Source organism: Cynocephalus volans, chromosome 8 (genome assembly GCF_027409185.1).
Source record: "Cynocephalus volans isolate mCynVol1 chromosome 8, mCynVol1.pri, whole genome shotgun sequence".
In the NCBI taxonomy this organism is placed as follows: domain Eukaryota; kingdom Metazoa; phylum Chordata; class Mammalia; order Dermoptera; family Cynocephalidae; genus Cynocephalus; species Cynocephalus volans.
The window spans coordinates 18,331,187-18,353,595 of NC_084467.1; the positions used below are offsets into that span (position 1 = coordinate 18,331,187).

Sequence of the window (22,409 nt, forward strand, 5' to 3'; positions counted from 1 at the left end):
CAAAAAATACCATAAAACGTCAAAAGACAAATGATAAATAGGGAACAAATACTTGCAACTTATATCACAAAGATATATATCAGAGCACCAGAAAATAAGAAAAAGCTCAACTGAAAAGAAAAACAGGCAAAATTTATGAATGTGTGGTTCAGACAAAGAAACACATATGGTCCTCAAAATATATTTAAAGCTCAAACTCATGCGAATAGTAAGAGAAGCAAATCATTAACAGCATTGAAATACCATCTGTTATCAGACTGGCAAAATCCAAAAGTTTGATCATACACTGTTTCGTCAAGGATGAGGAAAATAGACCTCTTGTGTTTTGCTGCTGGGAGTATAAAATGGTACACCTCCTACAGAGGGGACTGTGGCAATAGTTTAATAATTACAGATGCATTTACCCTTTGTCTACAATTCTACCCTTAAGAATCCATCCTACAAATGTATCTGCACTTGTATCAATTGACACGATACAACCTTATTCATTTACAGTACAAGGTACTTCAAAAAACTCATGGAAAAATGGAATTAAAAGACATGAATTTCCATGAACTTTTTGAAGTACCCTTATATTATAATAACAAAAGATTAGAAACAACTCGATGTCCAGCTAGCTGAATATACTGTGGTGTTTCCATAAATGGAATATTACGTAGCCACAAAAAATAAGGAAGAGCTCTGTGAGCTGACATAGAAAAATTGCCAAGATACACTATCAGTGAGACACATTCCCCCCATTTTTACATCTCCAAAATAGGGATACAACTTACAGTCAATGTGATAAGTAAGCACTGTGCTATAGTGTAACTGGCAGCATTTTATAATATCTCAGTGGTACATACAATAGTAGTGTTATTTCCCTATAGCTGATGAAACAGGATGGTAAGTAAAGCAAATATAGATCAGTGAATACAGTAGGCTACTAGCAACCATTCATGTAAGAACTAAGGAAAATAAGAATATATACTCATGTGTGCCTAAGGAAACACTAAAGGAATAACGCACAGATTACTAAAACGGGATGCTTTATAGGGGAAAGGGACATATAGTAGCCCCGGGGATAGGTGTATAAGTATGACCTCTCTGTCTATACCTTTCTGTGTAACTTTTGATTTCTGAACAAAAGAAACATCACCTATTCAAACAAAAAATTAACAAGTCCACTGAACTAATTGTACCTCAGATAAAGGGCTATAGGAATAAGGATCTGGGGAGAAGACAATGATTCAACAGGAAAAAACTAACATTTTCACCTCTACTTCTTTCCCTTTATTTTTCTCAATGTTGTTATATTGAGGTCTAGCCTCTACATTAGACAGGCCCCCACTGGTTTATTTACTTTTTTTTTTTTTTTGGTTACCTCAACGCAGATCTTTTATTCTTTTCTGTGATGGAACCATAACATAGTACACAAAAATTACTTGTTGAAATTATGTTTAAAAATGTTCAACAGAAAAAAAGGGTCCCTTTAAGAGAGATACTTATAGGCTCTTAGGTTCTGGTTGATTAGAAAACTGACCCAACTTTGCAAAGAATCTTCAGTGAACTTTAACACTGACAGAGTGAACAGCAGAAGCTTTACTCTAATGAATAAACTTTTTCTTTCAATTAAAAAACAATAAAGGAGTCAGTTTATACTTGATCCCCAGTTTATAGAGGCCTCCTTCACTCTGAAACCTGTTTTTGATACAGAAAGAAGAATAGTTACTAGTAATAAAATCTCAAGGTTTCTAACCCTAAAAAGAGATTTAGGATGAATTTCCATCTGAAATGTTTACCAGGGGTACGTGAAAAGTGATGGATAAGCAAATTACTAGCTACACTTTAGATTTTCAGGGGATTTTATTCCTCCCTTATAATGTGTAATATATCTATAACGCTATTTTTAAATGTTTGTCAGCACCACGCTCAGCCAGTGAGCCAACCGGCCATCCCTATACAGGATCCGAACCGGTGGCCTTGGTGTTATCAGCACCGTACCCTACCGAGTGAGCCACGGGCTGGCCCCTAAATGTTTGTATAGAAAAAGCAATACAGGCTATGCTTAGTATCTACAGGTAGTCTCAAAGTTGTAGTGGATCTTATAGATTTATCCAGCCTCAATAAAATAGATGACATCCAAGTTCAGTAATTTGTCCAAAGTCATAATTGTATTGTAGAATAAACAACTGGAAATAAAAATCAAGCTAGGAAAAAAGTAAAAATTAAAAATAAGGGCTATTTAGGTCCCCAGTCCCTTTCCTAGACACCCATATACTAAAGGAATATGAGACAAAAGATACTGAGCAGCACTTTTGAGAGCCTCTCTGGTTCATTCTCAATGAATCTTTTCTGCTTAACTCAAAGAGGTCTTTGCCCACAAAGACTTTACCATACTAGTATAAACTGCAATACTTCTCTAAATTAGTCAGAGCGAGGACTTGCCTCTCCAAAATCTGGAATAAAAAGCTTGTGGGAAAGACTTCTCAGTCAAGAAGAATCCAGCCACTAATTCATGGTCATCCATAGAGTTGCTGCTTCCCCAAGAAGGGAACAGACATAAACAAAATACTCAAGAACTCACTGCAAACAGCAGAGACTCTGCAGCAGGGACTCTGACGTGTCCCTTCAATCCTAGGAGTCACCCAAAGGAAAGCCTAAGAACCAGGACTCATGGCACCAGCATTTACCAGGCAAATATCCTAGCAATGCAAGGACAGGGCTTAGGAGGAAACTGAGGGCCCTCCACAGGACTTGCCATGCATATTTTGCCACTACCAAATAACAGCAAACATGACAATCCTATACCTTTCTTCATGGGGACAATACTCTAAGGGAACTTGACCATTAAAAAAAGAAAAGCTTAAAAAAAGAAAAAGAAAAATTAGCTATAAATCTAAATAAAATATAATTCATGGCCATGTGATAAAAGTCATACTATGGTCAATGAAGGTTATAATTTATAATCTCCAAAACATTATTTCTCTCTTTACTCATCAAGATCTTGTCATTTTATTACCTCTATATCCCTCTTAGTGCCTAACACTAAACAGATATTCAGTGTATATGAAAACACTTAATTGAAGGGATTTCATTTTGGTTCCTTTTGCACATTTAATTGGCAGGAAAGGGGATGGTTAATGAAAACGCCTGAATAGCAAGACAGGCTGTTAACTTCAGTGTTAAAGTAGCTCCTTGCCTAAACAGTTAATTAAGGTCAAGAGCTACAATTTGTATTTATCATAAAACTAGAAAAATTTGAGCTTTATTCTGAGTACAAAATTTAAATGATAACCCTACCCCCACCCCAAGCAACTGCATTTACCTTAGCCATGACTTCTGGATCTGGTTCTTCCACAGGGTCAGCCCATTCAACTGTAACTACATTTCCCCATACTTTTACTTTTCCACTCATCAGCCGGCGTCTGGCTTGTGCTGCTGACTTGTGATCCTCATATTCAAGGAAGCAGAACCCCCGATTCTTCTTTTTGTCATCGGGTTGATGATAGAGAATAACGTCCACCAAACCCTCTGTTAAACCAACATCCAGATATATAAGCCAAAAGCATCCACCACACATCTAACGATTAGGCAGACCTAATTCCACTTGCTGATGAGCAAAAAATAATTGGAGAAGCCTCAAAATAAGCCACTAATTACCTAGCAATCAGATCAGCATAATTAGTTATGGGGTTTGAGACAGTATTTCATGTTCCCTTTTGATTTTAGGGGTCCTATAGGTATAGCCATACACTACAGGTCCAACTACTGTATTTTGACATTTAACATTGTACAGTGTTTTAGAGTATTTGATATAACGTGACCTCATAATTTATAAAAGGACTATCAAGGACCTTAACAACCAAATTAATATAAATCCAAGAGAACTTTCATCAACTAATCATGGCCAAAAATCTTCCTTGAATCTAACTTAAATGTTAGTGTTTTAGCAAGAATCAAAGTGATTGCTAAATATTAGCGTCCCTCTGGTCTTAGTCCTTTGCCCTTGCCTCTCTATATATATTCTTTCTAGGTAATGTCAGCTAGCCCTACTTTTAAATACTATCTATACTCTCATAAATGTTTAGATTTTTATTTCTAGGCCAGACTTCTCCAAGCTCCAGAAGTGCCTGTTTGCCTGACATATCCCTTTTGATGCCTTAGACATTTCAAATTTAACATGTCCAAAATTGCACAATGCCAAAAACTATTCCCTATAATTCCCTAATAAACAGTGCCATCCACCCAGCTGTCAAGCCAGAAATCAATGAGACATTCTTCATTTCTTCCTTTACTTCATCTCCCCTATCCAATACCAAACCCATTTACTTCTATCTCTATTGCTATTATCCTAGTCCAATCTTTTATGTGAACTATGACAGCCTCAACTAATTTCCCAGCTTCTACGCTTGACCCCCTCTCCAAGTCTTCATCCACATAGCAGAAAGAATAATATTCTGTAAACATGAAACATGTTATTCTCTGCTTAAGACTTTCAAATACCTTCTCATTGTATATACAATAAAATCTAAACTCCTTACATAGTCTACAAAAGCCCTGCGTACTTCCTCTCATACAATTCTATTCTAACTCTACCTTTGAACAACATTGTCCTTCTCTCAGTTACTTTAATATACTGAATTTTTTCTTGCCTTGAAGCCTTGGCATAAGTTGCTCTCTTGGAATGCACTTCCTTTTGCTCTTTGTATGCTACATCCTCCTCCACTCTTTTGGTCTTGATTGAAATGCCACCTTACCGTAAAAATCTTCCATAACTGTCAAAACAGGGATAGTAGGTATTCCCTAGCTAAACATCTTGCATTTCCCCATTCACAGTGCTTTATCACAGTGTGTAAATATTTTTAAATTTTTTTTTGTCTTATCTCCTTTCCCAGAATGTAGGCTCTGTGAGGGCAGAGAATAGGTCTCATCTACCACTGTATCTCGCACACAGCACAATGCCAGGACTTAACAGGCACTTTAATAAACATCAGCTGAAGGAATGCATAAGTGGACATGAAGCCAGAAAAGAGCTGGTAGATAATAAAAGAGTGATGAGGTCAAAGAACTGTGCCAGTAAGGGTATTTGACCAAAACAATTATAATGGGTAGTAGCAGTGGTTACAAAGTGGAATGCTAGAAATCAAGATTTCAGAGTGGGTAGAATTTCTGGTGACAAGATCCAGAAGGTAATCTGGATATGGTGGAGCTGAAGTAAAGAACTAGAGATGAGGTGATCACAGAACTAGGAGTCTAGAGTCTTGGATGGTTCATCTGCACAGATATTAAAGGTACTAAAGAACAAGTCGATTTAGGGCAGAAGAAGAAGACTATAAGCCAGAATCAATCTTCAGATTAATAAATAAAAGGATGAAACCAGAAGAGCAATAGATAACAGCTTTAAGGAAGGGGAAAAGAGAATATTACTGGATGACAAAAATGTAAATGAATAGTGGTTTTCACAAGGGGAGGCAGTGATGTAAAACAGTGTTTTTAAATCATAGGTAGTATCAGTGGATCTTGGCATTTAAAAAAATGAAATGGAATACAAAATAATAAATCATGTGCAATAAATGGAAGTATGGTTTTATTAAATTGTTTCAGTTATACATAAATGACCTGTGATATAAAACGTTCTTCCAAATTAATTCCATGGATTTAGAGTTGGAAATTGAAAAAAATCTAACCTAGACAAGGCAACAGGTAGGAGGAAGTAGAACTTTCATCCTCTTGGCCCTAAGGTACACTGAACGTCAGGGAGAAAAAAGTCTTCACTTGAGGGCCACAGAGCAAAGGCTCTGGCAAAAACCAAGATTCAATTAAAACAAAGAAATGAATGGAACATTTAAGAAATTAAGGATATGAGAAAACTTGCTTAGTCCAAACCAGTATAAAACAGAAAGGAAGCAATTTAGTTATGGAAGACTTTAATTCTTAGTGTGATATACACCTCCATATATATATATATATATATATATTTTTTTTTAGCACTTATAAATAGTACAACAAATTCCCAAAATTAATTTTGAAATACATTTTTGTTTTACCTGTGACTTTACTGAATTCTTCCAAAATGTTTTCTTTAGTCTTATTCTTCGGAATGGATCCAACAAAAAGTCTGTTGTTTGCCACAGAAATGCACACTCCAAGGTGTTTACCAGGGCGAATTTCATAGCTGTCACACTGCAAGGAAGAAAAGAACCAGAGACCCCAAAACCACCCCAAACTCAGAACAACTGATCTTAATCTAAAATATTCAACAATTTAAGGCCGAACGCTCCCTGCTTCATGAACTCACCGAGTTCCCTCATGCTTGCCATAGTATGAATGCATATTTTAAACTTCATTGTTATGGTCTCCTGTTTTAATTTGGTTTTGTAAACCTTCACTGCCTTCCATATAAAAGGACTCAAAGTTATTCACTTTATTTTTTAAAATATCTTATTTCATATTTCAATTTTATCTGAAAGTTTTTTGCCAGAGATTTTCAGAAAAAGTACCTGAGACTAATCATTCAGGGTCCTTGGGAATGAAATTAGATATAGATGAGCCATAGTCAAAATAACAGTACATAAAGAGTTAACAACTATGTTTAATCAATGTAAAAGAAATAGAAGAATTTCACATTCTACACAAAACATAAAATTCTAAATGTAAACATAAAGTTTTAAATTGTCCATCGAACACAATTCTTTCAAAATTTTATGAAAAAATAGGAATAAAAAAAGGTAAATCACTATAGTGACGGTTTCCTTAATATATTTTAGCTTCTTGTGTTTTGACGTTACCTACCCATTAATTTACTATAAGACATGATTATTAAAAAAATAAAATAAAATCACCCATATGTTACCAAAAATAAGGAAATAAAGTTTTGAAAATTTAATGTTAAATAAGCAAGTTTAAAGGAAAAACCCATAATAAAAACTACAAGCTGGGTCAAGTGAGGAGTGGAACAAATTCAGAGCCCACTAATGAAACCAAAAGCCTTGGTGAAATGGATTATTAGTTCTAGAAGGGCTAGAACTAGACTAAGTGAGGACCTTAGATGTATGCCAAAAATGACGGTTAGTTTAAAATACTGAGTTAGGTGTGCCTTAATACAGTAGAAGTGAAGATATACTTAATTTGCAGAACTTTGTTACTGTGCAATAAGCACAAAGTGGTTAAAAAAAAAAAAAACCTAGAGAAAGGAAATTGTTAGAAAATTGGCTATAAAATAGTAGAAAAGGAGAGAGATTAAAGACAGAGAGGACTCAAAGGCCTGGAAAGAAAAATGTAGAAAAGAACAAGAATACATTTAGAAAATAAATAACTGTATGATTAGGCAGTAACAAAAATAAAATGATTCACAACCATTTCCTGAACTGAGTCCTAAAAGTCACTGTCACCTACTGTTATGGTCCCCAGAACCCATCCCAGCCTTCATTACTTTAAGAATCCTATCCTAAAGTTTAACATCAAGAATGGACATCCTCTTTGTCTAAAACCAAAAAAAGAACTACAGAAGCCAAATATTCAAATGAAATTTTTGATACTAATCAATCTGATGGATAACTTCTTAGAATTATGGGAAACTTTCTGTAACACATTATTTCTTGAGTATTTCCATTTCTTTTTTACTTTAGTGAGAAAAAATAAAGCAAAGGTCACATACCAACTCAGTCAATGTAAAAACATTCAAAGCAAAGACTAAAGAAAATAAGACAATGTTAACTGCAAACATTTTTTAACTGAGGTTTATTTCCTCAAATAGTGACTTGCTAGACAGTGGATATTTGTTTATCACATACCAGTTTAACAGCCTCCTGTGCAGCTTCCTTTCCACAGAAAGTGATAAAAGCATACCCTCTGTTCTGACCAGACAGTGGATCCATCATAAGACGTAGATCCCAAATGGGACCAGCCTTCTCAAAAAGGGGCACCAATTCATCCTCATACAAATCTCTTGGTATTTTACCTACAAAGACCTGAAATAAAACTTCCTTATTAGAATCCAACATAAGCATTTAAATTTAGAACCATAAAGCCTAGCTGTTCTTTTTTTAGGGTGTGGGTGCAGAAGATGGTTATGGAAGGATGAGGACAACTTGAATCTTGCTGTTGACTTGCAGAGCTAACCCTGATTTTTATTATAATAACTTTAGGTTATCAACAAAGAACAATATTCTATATTGAAAAATGGAAACTGATAAGACTGTGCAAAGTTTATACTATCATTATAAATTTTGAATTTTTATAATTACTTTTTCTTATAAAAACAAAGTAAAGGGCATGCATGTGTCTTCATGTTAATACAATATCTGCATTTTTTAAAAAAACAATAATTGAATGAAAGATTAATGTGGCCTTCCCCAAGTTTTCTCCTCAACTCTAAAATCTTTACTGTTTTTTTTTTTTTTTTTTTTTTTAAAGATGACCAGTAAGGGGATCTTAACCCTTGACTTGGTGTTGTCAGCACCACACTCACCCAGTGAGCCAACCGGCCATCCCTATATGGGATCTGAACCCGTGGCCTTGCTGTTATCAGCACCGCACTCTCCCGAGTGAGCCATGGGCCGGCCCCAAATCTTTACTATTTGAACAGCAACCACAATATTTTTCAGAAACTCCAGTCCTTAAATCTATCCCTTTCTCTATCAGGATATTAAATTTTAAGGTATTAAAAAAAATTCTTCACCATTTGAAGAACTTGTGATCTTTAATTATGAATTTATACAGTACATAGGATTAAAATATAATTTAATTGTATCATTAATACAATAACAATAAAATAAAAACAAAAACCCTCTCAGTATTTAATGTCAGACTAAAATTTTCTTCAAGCCTGTGCAATGTCAGCAACATTAAAAACAATCTTTTATGTTAAAACATTTGCAATCCACATACAAAGTCTGAAAGAGTAAATTAGTATTTGCATGAGAGAAATTTTCTGGTGAAACTCACCTACATTAATATTTCACATTTTGAATAGTGACCTGAACCACAGGCAATTTTATTACTGGATATTAAGTTTCTGAATTTAAGGTCTATAACAGCTGTGCTCTCTTGAGACAATCCTTTCCAAAATGATCAGACTCACCCTCAATGCTATCTGGTAAAACTTGTTTATTTGATCCCTAGCATTATTCTCACTCAACAGCTATTCCAATTCTTCTATCTTCTTAAGGTCCCCAGTCCTCATTCACTAAGCCTCATTCCAAGGAGATCATATGAAAGTCATTGGTTTCCCCATATTCCTTCTTCTCAGCCTTAAAAACCTCTCTCAATATCTACTTTCACTTCTTTCCATCAAATATGAGAGAAGATTTTACCTTCCTTCCAAGGTTAACTCCTTAACCCTAACAAATAAGCCCATTTCTTCTTGCCACCTTCTTCTGGAAATAATTGCAAACCTTTATTCCTTCAACTCTCCTATTTTGCTCAGTACATCCTTCTCTTCCCACTGGTTCCTTCCTCTGTCTTCAAACAATCCAAACCTATCGTAACAAAACAAAATACATACAATAAAACCCACCTCACTTTAGCCTATATTATATATGTTTCCTTTCACTGTTAACTGTTTTGAACACATGGTCTACATCTGTTTTGTTCCCCACTCATGCAGTTATTATTTTCAATACATCTACTATATGCTTAATACTTGAAGCTACAGAGAAGTATAAATAAGACATCTATGGTATCATCCCTATTAGGTATCCAAGAGGGTTTGGATCCCCATACCAGCCAGCTGCCAAAAAAAACCCCCAACAAATCTTATTAAAGATACAAAATACTGTGTATGTGATTTCAGTGATGTCCTTGCAGAATTATCTAACAAAACTCACTGAAAAGCATGTGGCATCTATACTCTCTTTAACACTCTAAAACTGGCTTCTTCCTCTAACTCCAAACTGTGTGCCCATATATGATTAATGGACTTTTTAAAATTTTTATTGAATCATAATTGATTATACATATTTTGGGGGTTGAGATATGTTAATATGTTAATCAAATCAATATTACGAGCATATATATTGTTACAAATCATATTTATTCTTTATGCCCCTTGTCTAGTCTCTCCCCATCGCTCCCCCCTCTAATTACCCTAGATTTCTTCTCTCCTACTGAAAGAGTAATGGTTACTCTGTTGATCTGTTGCCTAGATGATCTGCGCAATGCTGAGAGGTTTGTTCGGGTCCCCCAACATTATGTAGAGCAGATGCTTCTTTTGTCACTCTGGAATGGGCTTTGTGGAGAGAATTTTCTTTTCTTTGCTCTCTGCTGATGACTCTCCTTGTGTCAATGCACTCTAGTGGCTGGTGGACCATGTGCGTGGTAGTTGTGGCGTCTAACTGCTTTCGCAGCCACCATGGTTACTGTGGTGGCTGTGGTGGGCCACCCACATGGAGGTGATGTTTTTGACATGTTCCTTGGCACTGGTGGTATGCCTGGTTGGGGGAGGGGAAGTGCTCCGGTCCCTGGCTCCATACCTCAGGTCCCCGGGTGGGCCCCAAGGTGCTAGCGGTGTGCCTGGGACAGAACTAATTTTTTGTCCTTTGCTTACTTTTAAAATGAAGGAACTTCCTGTGAGGACCAGTACTTTAGCTATGTGTTTTAGGTACACTGCTGCTTTATTGCTGCTTCCCTAAGGAAGGCTTTTTGTGCAGCTCAGGTTGTAATGGTTCGCTTCATAGGCACTTCTGGCTCTCCAGAGACCTGATGCACCTGGGTTGTGTAGAAACTCTGATGTGGGAGGGCCGAGCCCGTGGTGCACTCGGGAGAGTGCAGCGCTGGGAGCGCAGCGATGCTCCCGCCCCGGGTTCGGATCATATATGGGGATGGCCGGTGCACTCACTGGCTGGGTGCCGGACACGAAAAGGACCAAAAAAAAAAAAAAACTGATGTGGGACTGAGTTTTTTCATCAAACTGCACCCCATGCAATTCTATATTTCTGACCATTCTCCTCTGACTGGTCCTTTGCTGCTTGGGGGACAGATCAGCCATCCTTGCTGTGCCCCAGTGTTTCCCTGATGGGCCTGTCTCCCCCACCACCTGTGCTACAAACATTTCCCATGGGAGGGGCCGTGTGCCGGTCCCTTGCGATGACTCATCGGCCTCTGAGTGGCTTCTTCTTTTTAATTGTTGTGGCTCCTCACTCCTATGTGGGTCCATGGGAAGCCTATTAGTGGTCTTGCTGGCCTGGGGGCCACCAAGGCCCTCTTCTTCCCTGCCACCTCCAAGCAACTCCATCTGAGGGGCACAGCTGCAGCTTTTGCTGGCTCCTGCTCTGTGCACTCAGAGCTCAAGCCTTAAAGTGGCCGTGGCACAAAATGGTTGGAGCTTTTTTCTTTCTCTCATCATTGCTTCTCCCACCTTCATGAACTCTGTAGGTCTCTCCTCTTCCCCTGAGCTCCAGTGGCCCCAGCTTGGCTGCTGTTGCTTTTTTATACTTGTAAATTGCTTGATTTGTGGGAGAGAGTGACATTGGGGACCGTCTATTCCACCATCTTGACCGGAAGCCCCATTAATGGACTTCTAATGATGAAATTCAAAAGTCTTTTTCCCACCTCAGTTCCCCTCATCCTTGCCTTCTCTACAAGCAGTAATACTGGTGATGCTACCTTCTCAAATTTCTCTTCCCTTAAGTATTCAGAATACTTCACTAACCTGGTCTTTGTACCTGTAATTACCGCTCCTATATCCTTTCCATGGTGCTTCCTCCACCCACCTAATAATCTGTGTGTGTCCCAGAGTTATGGCTCTATCTCCTATTCTTCACTGTATTTTCTTCACTTTTAAAGATCACATCCATTACCAAAATCTACAACTATACAACCATTTCCCAGATCTACATCCTAAGAGCTAATTCTGTATCTCCAACTGCCTCTTAAACATTTCCTCTTGGTTATCCTAATTTTATCTCAAATCATCAATAAGTCTATGGTTGCCAATTTTTTGGTTTTTGAATCTATATATATATTTAAATATATAGATAGATAGATGTTATAAATGTACATACAGACAAGGATGAATATATATCGGAATAATGCTAACAGTGGCTATAAATGCATGAAAAAATTGTTCTATTTAAACTTCTTCCTTAATTATATTTTCTAAACAGCCTACGATGAAGATATGCTTGTAACAAGTGTTTCCTTTTTCCAAAAATCAAAATGACTAAAACCCACCCCCCATTAACTGGCTCCTCTGATTTTCCCCATTTATCTTTGGGAGAATATTATTTTCTGCTGCTCTTCTCCCCACCCCCTTTGCACCTGAGGAAATACTTCCATAAACAGAACCATCAGATATTTTCAATCCCTCCCATTACCATCCATATCCAATTAATCTTTTAACTATCAGTTTGAAGTTGCCCCAATGTATAATGCCTAGCCTATACAGACTCCCTCCCTACTCACAGAACTTGTTCAAATCTTTCATGAGACAAGTAATCATGTATACTTTGGACTCACTGCCATATATTTTTCTAGATTCTAGAAATACAGAGACCACCCACAGACAAGGTCTAGGCATTCATGAAGCATATATTCTACCGATAGAGACAGAAAAATTAAAAGACACACACACACACACACACAATATGACTTCAGGATGTATTCAATGATAAGAACAAAAACACCAGGAGGAAGGGATAAGTAACAAAGTTGTGTTTTAACTAGAAGAGCCTCTCTAAGGAGGTAAATTTGAGCTGACATCTGAGAAAATTAAGTAAAAACCTGAGGAAAGAGCATTCCAAGCTGAGAGAACAAGTACAAAAGGCTGTGAGATGAGAGCACACTGGACATATCTGAAGAACAGCAAGTAGCCTAATGACTAGAATGGAAAGTCCATTCCGGTGACAGTGGTGGGCAGAGAGAGAAACCAGATTAAGTGAAACCATGGTTAGGAGTTTGTACTTTATCCCAGGTGGATGTGTTGGAAAGCTGTCAGAATGTTTTAAACAGACAAATGACTGGGCATAATTTATGTTCTGCAATAAACATTCTGGCAACTGGGTAGGAAATGAGTTGTATGGAGAAAAAGGCTGACCAGTCAGGTTAACAGGGCACTCCAGGCAAGAGATGACGGTGGCTTGGCATAGTAGGGTGATAGTGATAAAAGTGGTGAGAATGTAAGAAATGGCAAGTTTTTAGGTTGGATTCAAATCTACATTTTAGTTACCTTGGGCAAGTCTCAATCAGTGAGTCTCAATTTCCTCATCTGGGAATAATATCAGCAAGAGGGTTAAATTGCTGTGCAAGCAGAGGCCATGTCTTGTTTCTTATTTTATTCCCAGCATTGAACACAGTGACTGGGACATAGTACCTGTTCTTCTTTGAATGTATGAATAAATATTTACCTCATACTTTTAACTTCTGCACAAGATCCCATCCTTACTCTCCTTCCTACTCAAGGATACTTTTTCCAGCAATAATTTTATCATCAATTTTCCTTTTCTACTGGGGAAAAGTAGTTTTCTTTCCTTTCACTCCTATCAGCACACAAAAATGTTATAATTTCTCCATTAAAATTGAAAGAGAAATAGATCTTGACTATATAACCCCTTCTGCTACTGTTCCATTTCTCCGCTGCCCTTTGTAGCAAAATTCCTCAAAAGAGCTATATATACTTGCTGTCTCAAATTCCTTACCTCCCACTCTCTCGATTCTTTTCTGAATCTGGCTTTCACCACCATTCTTGTCAAAGTGACTAATGACCTCTGTTACCACAACCAAGAGTCAATTCTCAGTCCTCATCTTAACTGGAAACTGTGATATAACTGACCAGTCCCCCTTCTGTGAAAACTTTCTTCGGTTGACTTCTGGGACCTACACTTCTGGTTTTTCTCTTACCTCATTAGATCTTTCTTCTCAGTTTCCTTTCCTAGTTCCTCCTCATTTTCTCCAACTCTAAGTGATGGAGGGCTGTGGAGCTCAAGCCTCAGACCTTTCCTCTACCTACAGACACTTCCTTGGTGACCACACCCAAACTGATAGGTTTTAAATACCACTTAAATGCTTATACCTCCCACATTTATAATCTCCAGCTAGAACTTGCCCATGAACTCTGGGCTCATATAAGCAACTGTTCACTCAACGGCTCCACCTGGATGTCTAAGAGACATCTAACTTGTAACATGTCCGGGACTGGACTACTATCTTTCAACCCTGTTAACTTGCTCTTCTCTACAGTCATCCTCATTTCAGTAAACTGCAACTCCACCCTTTCAACTGCTCAGGTCAAAAGCCTTGAAGTCATCCTTGGCTCCTTTATCTCATAACCCCATATCCAGCCTGCCAATAAATACTGTTAGATCTGCCTTTACAGTATCTAGAATCTGACTATTATTTACCAGCTTCAGCTATACTGCCCTGTATATCAACCCTATGAAAGAGCATGCATTAACAGGTCATAGCACTAAAAGAGAGCTTCTGATAAAAGGTATCCAGAGGCAAGAAATACACAAGAATAATTGGTATTAATTTTGAGATGTATTTTTTGGTGTGCATTGGCTCTCTGGCCTTGTCTAGTTAGTTTGTTTGCACCTGGCCAGTACGGGAATTTGAACCTGTGACCCTCATGTTATAAGGCTGCACTCTAACCAACTGAGCTTAACCAGCCAGTCCTAAAGTATTTTTATATTTGAGTATATTCATATTTGAGGATTTAAAAACTGTTCTGGTAGGGGCCGGCCTGTGGCTCACTCGGGAGCGTGCGGTGATAATAACATCAAGGCCATGGGTTCGGATCCTATATAGGGATGGCCAGTTCGCTCACTGGCTGAGCGTGGTGCTGACAACACCAAGCCAAGGGTTAAGATCCCCTTACTGGTCATCTTTTTTAAAAAATAAAAAAATAAAAAACATAAAAAATAAAAACTGTTCTGGGAAGTTCTGCTTTATATCCTTTCTATTAATGTAATACAACTGTGTTTAATAATTACATCTTTCACCATTCATATTTTCTCCCTTGCCATTACAAATATATGTAAAGCAAAGAAAGAACACACACAGTGCCACTATGAAAATATATCTGACACACAGCTATGTGTCAGATTATTATTCTATTTATATTACACTTGTGCCTATATTTTTAGAACCAGACAGGTTTGCTTCATTAAGCAAAACTAAAGTGAAATATCTATATTTTCAGGAAAAGTAATTAAAGAATTGACTAATCAGTTTACAGAAAGGATTCATAAGAAAAAGCTACTTGTACCCTAAATATTAGTTGGATGTTGAAAGTCCAACTTACAGACTTTCTATTACAAATATTATTTTACTTTAAAAGAAACATCAACAAATCTGTGGTTAAAGTTCCCAATATTATAACCACCAGGGTCCATGAAGATACAGACCACTGAAAATACTGGTTTATCTGAGAAACAGGAAATGGCCTCATTTCAGGATCAATTTAACTTAGAACTTAAAAAGAATTCAAAAGGCAAAAAATACAGTTTTCAAAAACTACTTCAGCTCTGCTCCTTTTAAAGTTTTTAAGCTCAATTTTTACTTAAGTAAAATGAAACAGAAGTATTTTCCTTTTATTAGCTTGTTGGTCTCTGAGCCATCCTGGCTCCAGTGAGCTGTTTAGAGTAATAAGCACTCAGGTAACCCTCCCCCTCCAGAACCAACAGATTCTAGTAAATAACAGTTCTTTATTCACCAGCCATCAAGGCTTGGAGAAGTTTTTGGCTATCTACAATCTATCCATCCACTATTTCACCAGTAACAAAGGAAGTCCTCTAGGAGAGGGGAGGGAATCGACAGAAGTGACCATGCCACTCAACAGTCTTTTGGGTATCTGCTAGGTTTTTGCTATTATCCACCTCCTATTTAAATTTGCTATTTTACAAACTCATCATCTTCTCTTCACATGTAAATTCAGGTGCTACAAAGTCATATAGTTGTAATACGTATACTTTTTAAATACACTGGTTCTGTCACACCTCCATTAATAAACCAAAGAATGAGAACACTCTTCCATTTCCTTTTAATTACTCTGCAGAACATCAACGCTATGTTCTTCAAACAAATAGTAATTTATTACATAGCCATAAACTCCTCAGATATTACATTTATGCTAATGGAAACAAATTAAAACAACTTGCTTCCCAAAACAATTTTATAATACTAGCTGGAGAATACAAAGATACTGTAACCAGATTAGGTCTGAGAGTTTAGGCACACTAAAAAAATACATTTCAGAATTAATACTTATCATCCTAATATACTTCTCATCTCATGACAATGCTTTGCAAAAATGTCTGTTAATGAGTGCTCATCTATAGAGTAAATTCACAGTATATTTTATCCCACCTAAATGCTGAACTGACATCATCATTTAAGGAAGCTTACCCCCATCACTTTGTTTTAAAGAAAATCATATAAAATTATTATTTAATGTAGTTTAAATATTAAGTTACAAGGCCACGATTTCAGTTTTCAAAGAAAAAGACCATAATCATTCATCAAATATTGTGTGCCTACTATGTTCCTGGCATTATGCTAGATACTAAATATAGAAAATGGAGACACCAAATCAGAAAAGGTCCCTGCTGTAACAGAGATTACATTTTGGCACACAGTTTTCTCCATTTCAAGGATTAGAACAGGTTAGCCAAAGCCACATGGAGAAACCTTTATGAAGGCACAGATGGTAGAGAAATTGCTTCTTTGTTTTAAGTATGAACCAATGGGCTCAACCTTTTATCTTATTCCACATCTTTTCCCTTGTACAACCCATTCCCATCAATAATGTCTCTCAGTAAATACTAAGTACTTTCTATGTGATGCGGGAGATAAGGAGGGAGAATAAACACTATTCAAAATTAAACAAACAAACAAACAAAAAACCAAAAAACAAAAAACAAAATAAAGCAATTGCTTCTTTCTAATAACCTCACCCCAAGCACCTAAAATGGTGTGTTGCAAGTAGTATGGTTTAGCAACCAGTTTCAAGAGCTCTACATTCCTTTACAAGGTGTTTGGATATCTACCAGTTACAAGATTATCCTTGCTCACAATGGCAGCAAAATACAGATATCCAAAACAACAATTACTACACTTTAAGAAGAATCAAATATTTTCCCCCATCATATAGTAGATAGAACAGTTTATAAACTGGAAAGATTTTGGCAAACAGCTAAAGAACACTTACTTCTGTTCCAATTCCAGGTTGCACTCCAGAGTACACACTGTCTGGTGGAGGACCACCATATTTCCTCTGTCCTGTGGTTACATCCAGAGTATAACCAGTCCTCTCAAGCAAGGCCTAGAGATAATTATACATCTGTTTACACTTGAATATTAAGTCACACACACAAATCAGTATATTAATTTTTTCCAAAAGGCACCCCAACACCTTAGGATAGGTATTTTATAGTTAAGTTGAAACAAAAAAGTCAAAATTCACACTGGTTCCTCTCCTACACATGTTGATCCCACTTAATTTTACTGCTCCTTTTTACACATCTAATGGAAAAAGTTGTAGGCAAACTGTCTCTAAACACATACCACTCACTTTTCTGTTACAGATGGAAGCATTTAAAAAAGAGCAAAGATTAAAAATTCTACATAAACTGACCCTGTATTACCTATTCATACTTATGTACGATAGTAGTCCTCATCTTTCACCCTCTGTACTTCAATTAGTCCACTTTCCTCACCCGTCCCCTTTACATACATATTTGTTTCCACCAGTGATTCTTATCAAATAAAATGTTCTCCATCCTTAAAAACTCAGAAGTGGAACTTCTGAAGCTCCTTCATGCAGCTTCTCTCATTTATTATTATCCACATCCATCTCTTCCTACCCTGATATTCTATTGCACTCAAAGTTTCACAATTTAAAATTTATTTTGTTTGATCCTTTTGTTTGGTACTCCTGCTATCAAGAACCAGACTATTTCTCACATAAGATAAACTAAAAATATTTGCCAATTACCAAATGAGTATACTCAGGTTTCAAAAAAATAAATAAAACCTTACGTTTCCTGATTACCAACCTTCCTCACAACATTTTATTAGGTATTAAGGAGAATCATAGAAAAGAAGATAATGTCCTTGCCCTCATGGAGCTTGTGTTATAATTGAGGCAACATTTATATGAATGGCCTAAAGAACAAAGGTACAATGGCAAACAAAGAAATGCAATCTATCTAGAAAGGGGAGAATTTTACCCTTCTAGATTTTAAAATTACACAATGTTAGAGCAATAAGAGATTTTAGACATCAAGTTCAACAAAACCTGTGATTCCACAGGGATTCATGCCTTGGGCCTTCCATTTTTCTACCTTTGACTTAAACAAAGCTCTCTACTTTTAAACATAGAAACATGTATAAAATATATACATAATATGTATATTACATATTTACATATTGATTGTATAATACATAATATACAATACTATATATATATTACCAAGAGCAAATAGCCAGCTTTAAGGAAATAATACAGACCGATTCAAAGATTTTTTTAAAAAACAGACTTTTACCTCAAATAGAATTCTCACATATTTAATTATTTAAAAATCTTAAAAGAATAAGATTATGCCATTTTACAGATAAGGAAAAAATGGTGTAAAGGCACTCAATATAAGTTAGTTACAAGACAGGAACTAGAAATTGTATTTCCTGTCTAAAATATAAACCACCTACACTGACAACTTCAACATGAAACAACTATTTCAATTAAAAAGTCTACCACTGCAGCAAGACATCAATATCCATTTGACTAAGGTAGGTTCACTGGTCTTTCCTTAAAAGCCTTATATTTACTTTTCAGAGCAATTTACCTAAATAACAATAACAGTAATAATGGTTCATAGTTACATAGTTCTTGCTATATTCCAGGCATTATTCTAAGTGCTTTACCCATGTTAATTTATTTAATCCTCACAAAAATTCTGTGAGGTATTCAATAGTGTGGGTATCACTATTCCCATTTTACAAATAAAAAAACGTAAGTAAATGAAAATTCAAAAGAAGGAAAGCAGTTATAACACCTCTTTACCAAAAGAAATGAAACGAAGTGCTTGGAAAGAAATTGAACCAAGAAACACTACTGGATCAATCCAAGGAAACTATTATCAGAAGCAATGATAAACATATGTCATTCATGGCCAGAAGAACAAGGACTGAAGGAAGAGTATGAATTAGGGCTTTACATCAAACATACAACTGAATGTTGGTGGCCCCCAAAATTCTTCTTGTAATGCAATTTCCCCTAAATGATTTCATTTCTAAACACTAGTTTAAAAAAAGGAACTATAAAAAATGTTATAGAACGGAAAGAACATTTCATCTCACCATTAAATTTAATTTCATTACAACTACCCAAGTCAAGTGTTACCTTGATTTTTGCTTCATCAGGTCCCTTTGTGGACTCTTGCACCTTGCTCCCCTGTTTCTCTCTTTGCCTGTAGGTCTTCATAACTCCACATAAAAATGCACTTTTGTTCTAGAACAAACAAGTAATTCAATAAAAAGAATCACCAGGAATCTCTGAAGGGTCAAATCAAATACATAATTAAACTTAGGGCTGGCCAGTTAGCTCAGGCGGTTAGAGCACACAGCCTTGATGAACACCAAGGTCATGGGTTCAGATCCCTATACCAGCCAGCCGCAAAAAAAAGAAAAAATAAATAAAATTAAATTTCAGAAGACCAGAATTTTAACAAAATATTTACTCATTCATTCATTCAACGAATATTTGCTGAGTGATTATAATGTACCAGAGACTGGAACAGACTGCAGGAAGACAGGGAGCTTACCTTCTTCCCTGGGAAAACAGTCTTCCATTTGTTGATATTTACCTGCACCTGGACTATCTTTGCCAGAAGTCTGAAACTATTCCTACCACCTACATTTCCCTCCAAGATAACAGAAGAGGATCAGATAACCCAAAAATGTTTTTAAAAATCTGAGCAATTTAAACATATAGAAACCTAATAATAATCATCATCAAAACTTGGCTTTAATTTTAAGTTTTTAAAATAACTTACTGCACAAAGGGGTAGAGGGGAGACCTGCTGTATACTTGTCCTTCTGAAACCTTGCCACAAGCAAACCTTTGTTACTTTAAACTAATTTTTTAAAGCAGAGGTAGTCACAAACAAAAAACAGTTCTATGCAGGGGAAAAAAAAAAAAAGCAATAGTAGAATAATGTCAGATCATTTATTTAATCGTTCGAAGATACTTCTGAGTAATGACCTTACCTGAACATGTGATAAGTCACTTTCCTTGAACTGCTGAAGTACAGACAGAGCTCCTTCTTCATTAAATTCCCTGAGAGCATCAATTGCTCTTTCATCAAGATCGACATAAGCTACCAATCCTAAAAATTAAATTGAAAAGGAGAAACATTATTGCAACAAAGGAGTAAACTGTTCTACTGATGTTTAATCAAGAATTGTTACATTCAATGGTATTGTTAACAAACTACATTTTTATTTAACTATATGTTAAATAAATACACAGCTATACAAATACTATATAGAAAGATCGAGTACAAATTTGAAAATAAAAATGTCAACATCTATAAACATGAATTTTAATCTCCATTTCCAAAAAAAGCAAACATCCTAACATCCATTTCCCACTCCCCAAAAGGTGGAAGTCTTGGAAGTTAAATCTGATGTACACACTGTACTACAAATTAAACATCAATATAACAAATTCTGGTTTATGTTAGAGCAGTAGGAATACACTGTAAATCTCCCAAGGTTAAACCTTCAAATTATGGACTGTTATAGTTGTTGCTAACCACATAAGAGGTGGGGGAAAATATGAGAACCAACTTTACCAAATAATTCTTTCCACTCTCCAAAAAGTGTTAAAGGCTTTCCCTCCTTAGCACCACAGATAAACTAAAATGCATTTGTTTATCTGAGCATCTACTTTGCTGCAGTCAGAATGTGGAAAGGCATAATTTTAATTTCTACAAATGCAAGTGCAGCTTGATTAATCAATTCTGAAAGTATTATTTTAAAGCATTCTTTGTTCTTCTGAGGTGACAAGCTGAGACTTAAAAGAAGTCATGGCATTCACAACACTATCAATAATGACAGTCTTTCCCAAATAGCAATAAAGACTTTATGGACTCACAAGTAAACTACACAGAAAATATATGCACTGCATTCTATATATGTACTATATTTAACTGCACACAGAACATCTGTTAAGTTTAAAATACAATGTCTTAAACCGGTCAAGTTTGTGTTACATTTCTCTCTCTATATATATAAGGAATATAATTCAGAATTGATCCAAAGTAAAATGGAAATAGTTGGCAGATTAAAACCCCCAAGGCCACATGAACTAACATCAAAAGTGACTCGTTTGGTAAAGCCAAAAATAACTTTATTCCATACTGTAAATAAATTTTAAATAAATGTAATGCCACTTGCAAAGTTTTTAAGATGTTGCCATGATTGGTTTTAAAAGCTCAAAATGAGCATGCCTAAATAATTGGATTTCCTTACTTAATATTCCATACCACCACCCAAAGCCACAACTCAGGACACCACCCATCAATGCATTATGTCAATCCAAGCCTACACCCAAACCATCAGCCTCTTATCAATAACAAAACACTCTACAAGAGAGTATCTCTAAGCAGATCACTGCCAATTTTCTATGGCAGAATGACACAGAAAGTTCCTGAGGACTGATTTTCAAATAGGACCATCACCCAGGAGTTATTTTTATAAGTCATTTTAGTATCTAAAATTATTCTGAGCTTCCCAGATTTAAAAAAATTTTAAGGACAAAAAACAAAACAAAACAAAAACACACACAAAAAAACACAGCTATTTGTTACTACCATACTTAAGACACATTTGTAAGTGAGATAATTCAATCCTCTCTCTCTCAGAATCTGAATAAGCACACAAAACACTGAGGAAGAAAGTTTCCATCTATGGCCCCAAAGGAGGACATATTTATTTATGAACAACATTCCCTAAGGGTAAGTATTTCTCTCCCTCTTTAAAACTTCAAACCACTTACAACCAACCATATTAAAATGTTCAAATTTGCTTAAGCACTTGATCATGGGATTTCTGGATTGGAAAAAAAAAACAGCTGTTACAAACCAAAAACTTCCAAATTACCCAGAGGTGTGGATTTCTGTCTATTAGAAAGTAGACAGGCCACAAACTCTCAAGGAGACTGACATTTATTATCGTTTCAGACGATACAGTCTAACGTTTCCTATTATGCCACCTAGTCAGACCTAAGCTAATTTAACAATCACTTTAAGAAGCTAACAGTAGAAAAGTAAAAGCAAAATGATGACTGATTCAGATTAAGAAAAATGCAAAATTTGGTGTGCTGAAACATTTTAATTAGTGGTAAATCTAAGACAAATTGATGTACTGTTCTGAAACAACTAAGACTGCATATTCAACACTAAGAAGTCTTCAAAATAATGAAATAAGAA

General features: G+C 36.1%; 1 protein-coding gene across 3 annotated transcripts in view; it reads right to left on the minus strand.

The window, feature by feature from the left end:
• Nucleotides 1-22,409, minus strand: part of HNRNPR (heterogeneous nuclear ribonucleoprotein R) — a 31,510-nt gene that overhangs the window by 5,476 nt on the left and 3,625 nt on the right. For all 3 annotated transcript variants that reach the window (XM_063105185.1, XM_063105184.1, XM_063105183.1), the window contains 6 exons: nt 20,185-20,303; nt 19,319-19,426; nt 17,126-17,239; nt 7,776-7,952; nt 6,030-6,165; nt 3,308-3,513 (listed from right to left, as the gene is read on the minus strand). In XM_063105185.1, the coding sequence (XP_062961255.1) occupies nt 3,308-3,513; nt 6,030-6,165; nt 7,776-7,952; nt 17,126-17,239; nt 19,319-19,399 (714 nt within the window). In that variant the 5' untranslated portion in view covers nt 19,400-19,426; nt 20,185-20,303. The remainder of the gene's footprint in view (nt 1-3,307; nt 3,514-6,029; nt 6,166-7,775; nt 7,953-17,125; nt 17,240-19,318; nt 19,427-20,184; nt 20,304-22,409) is intronic.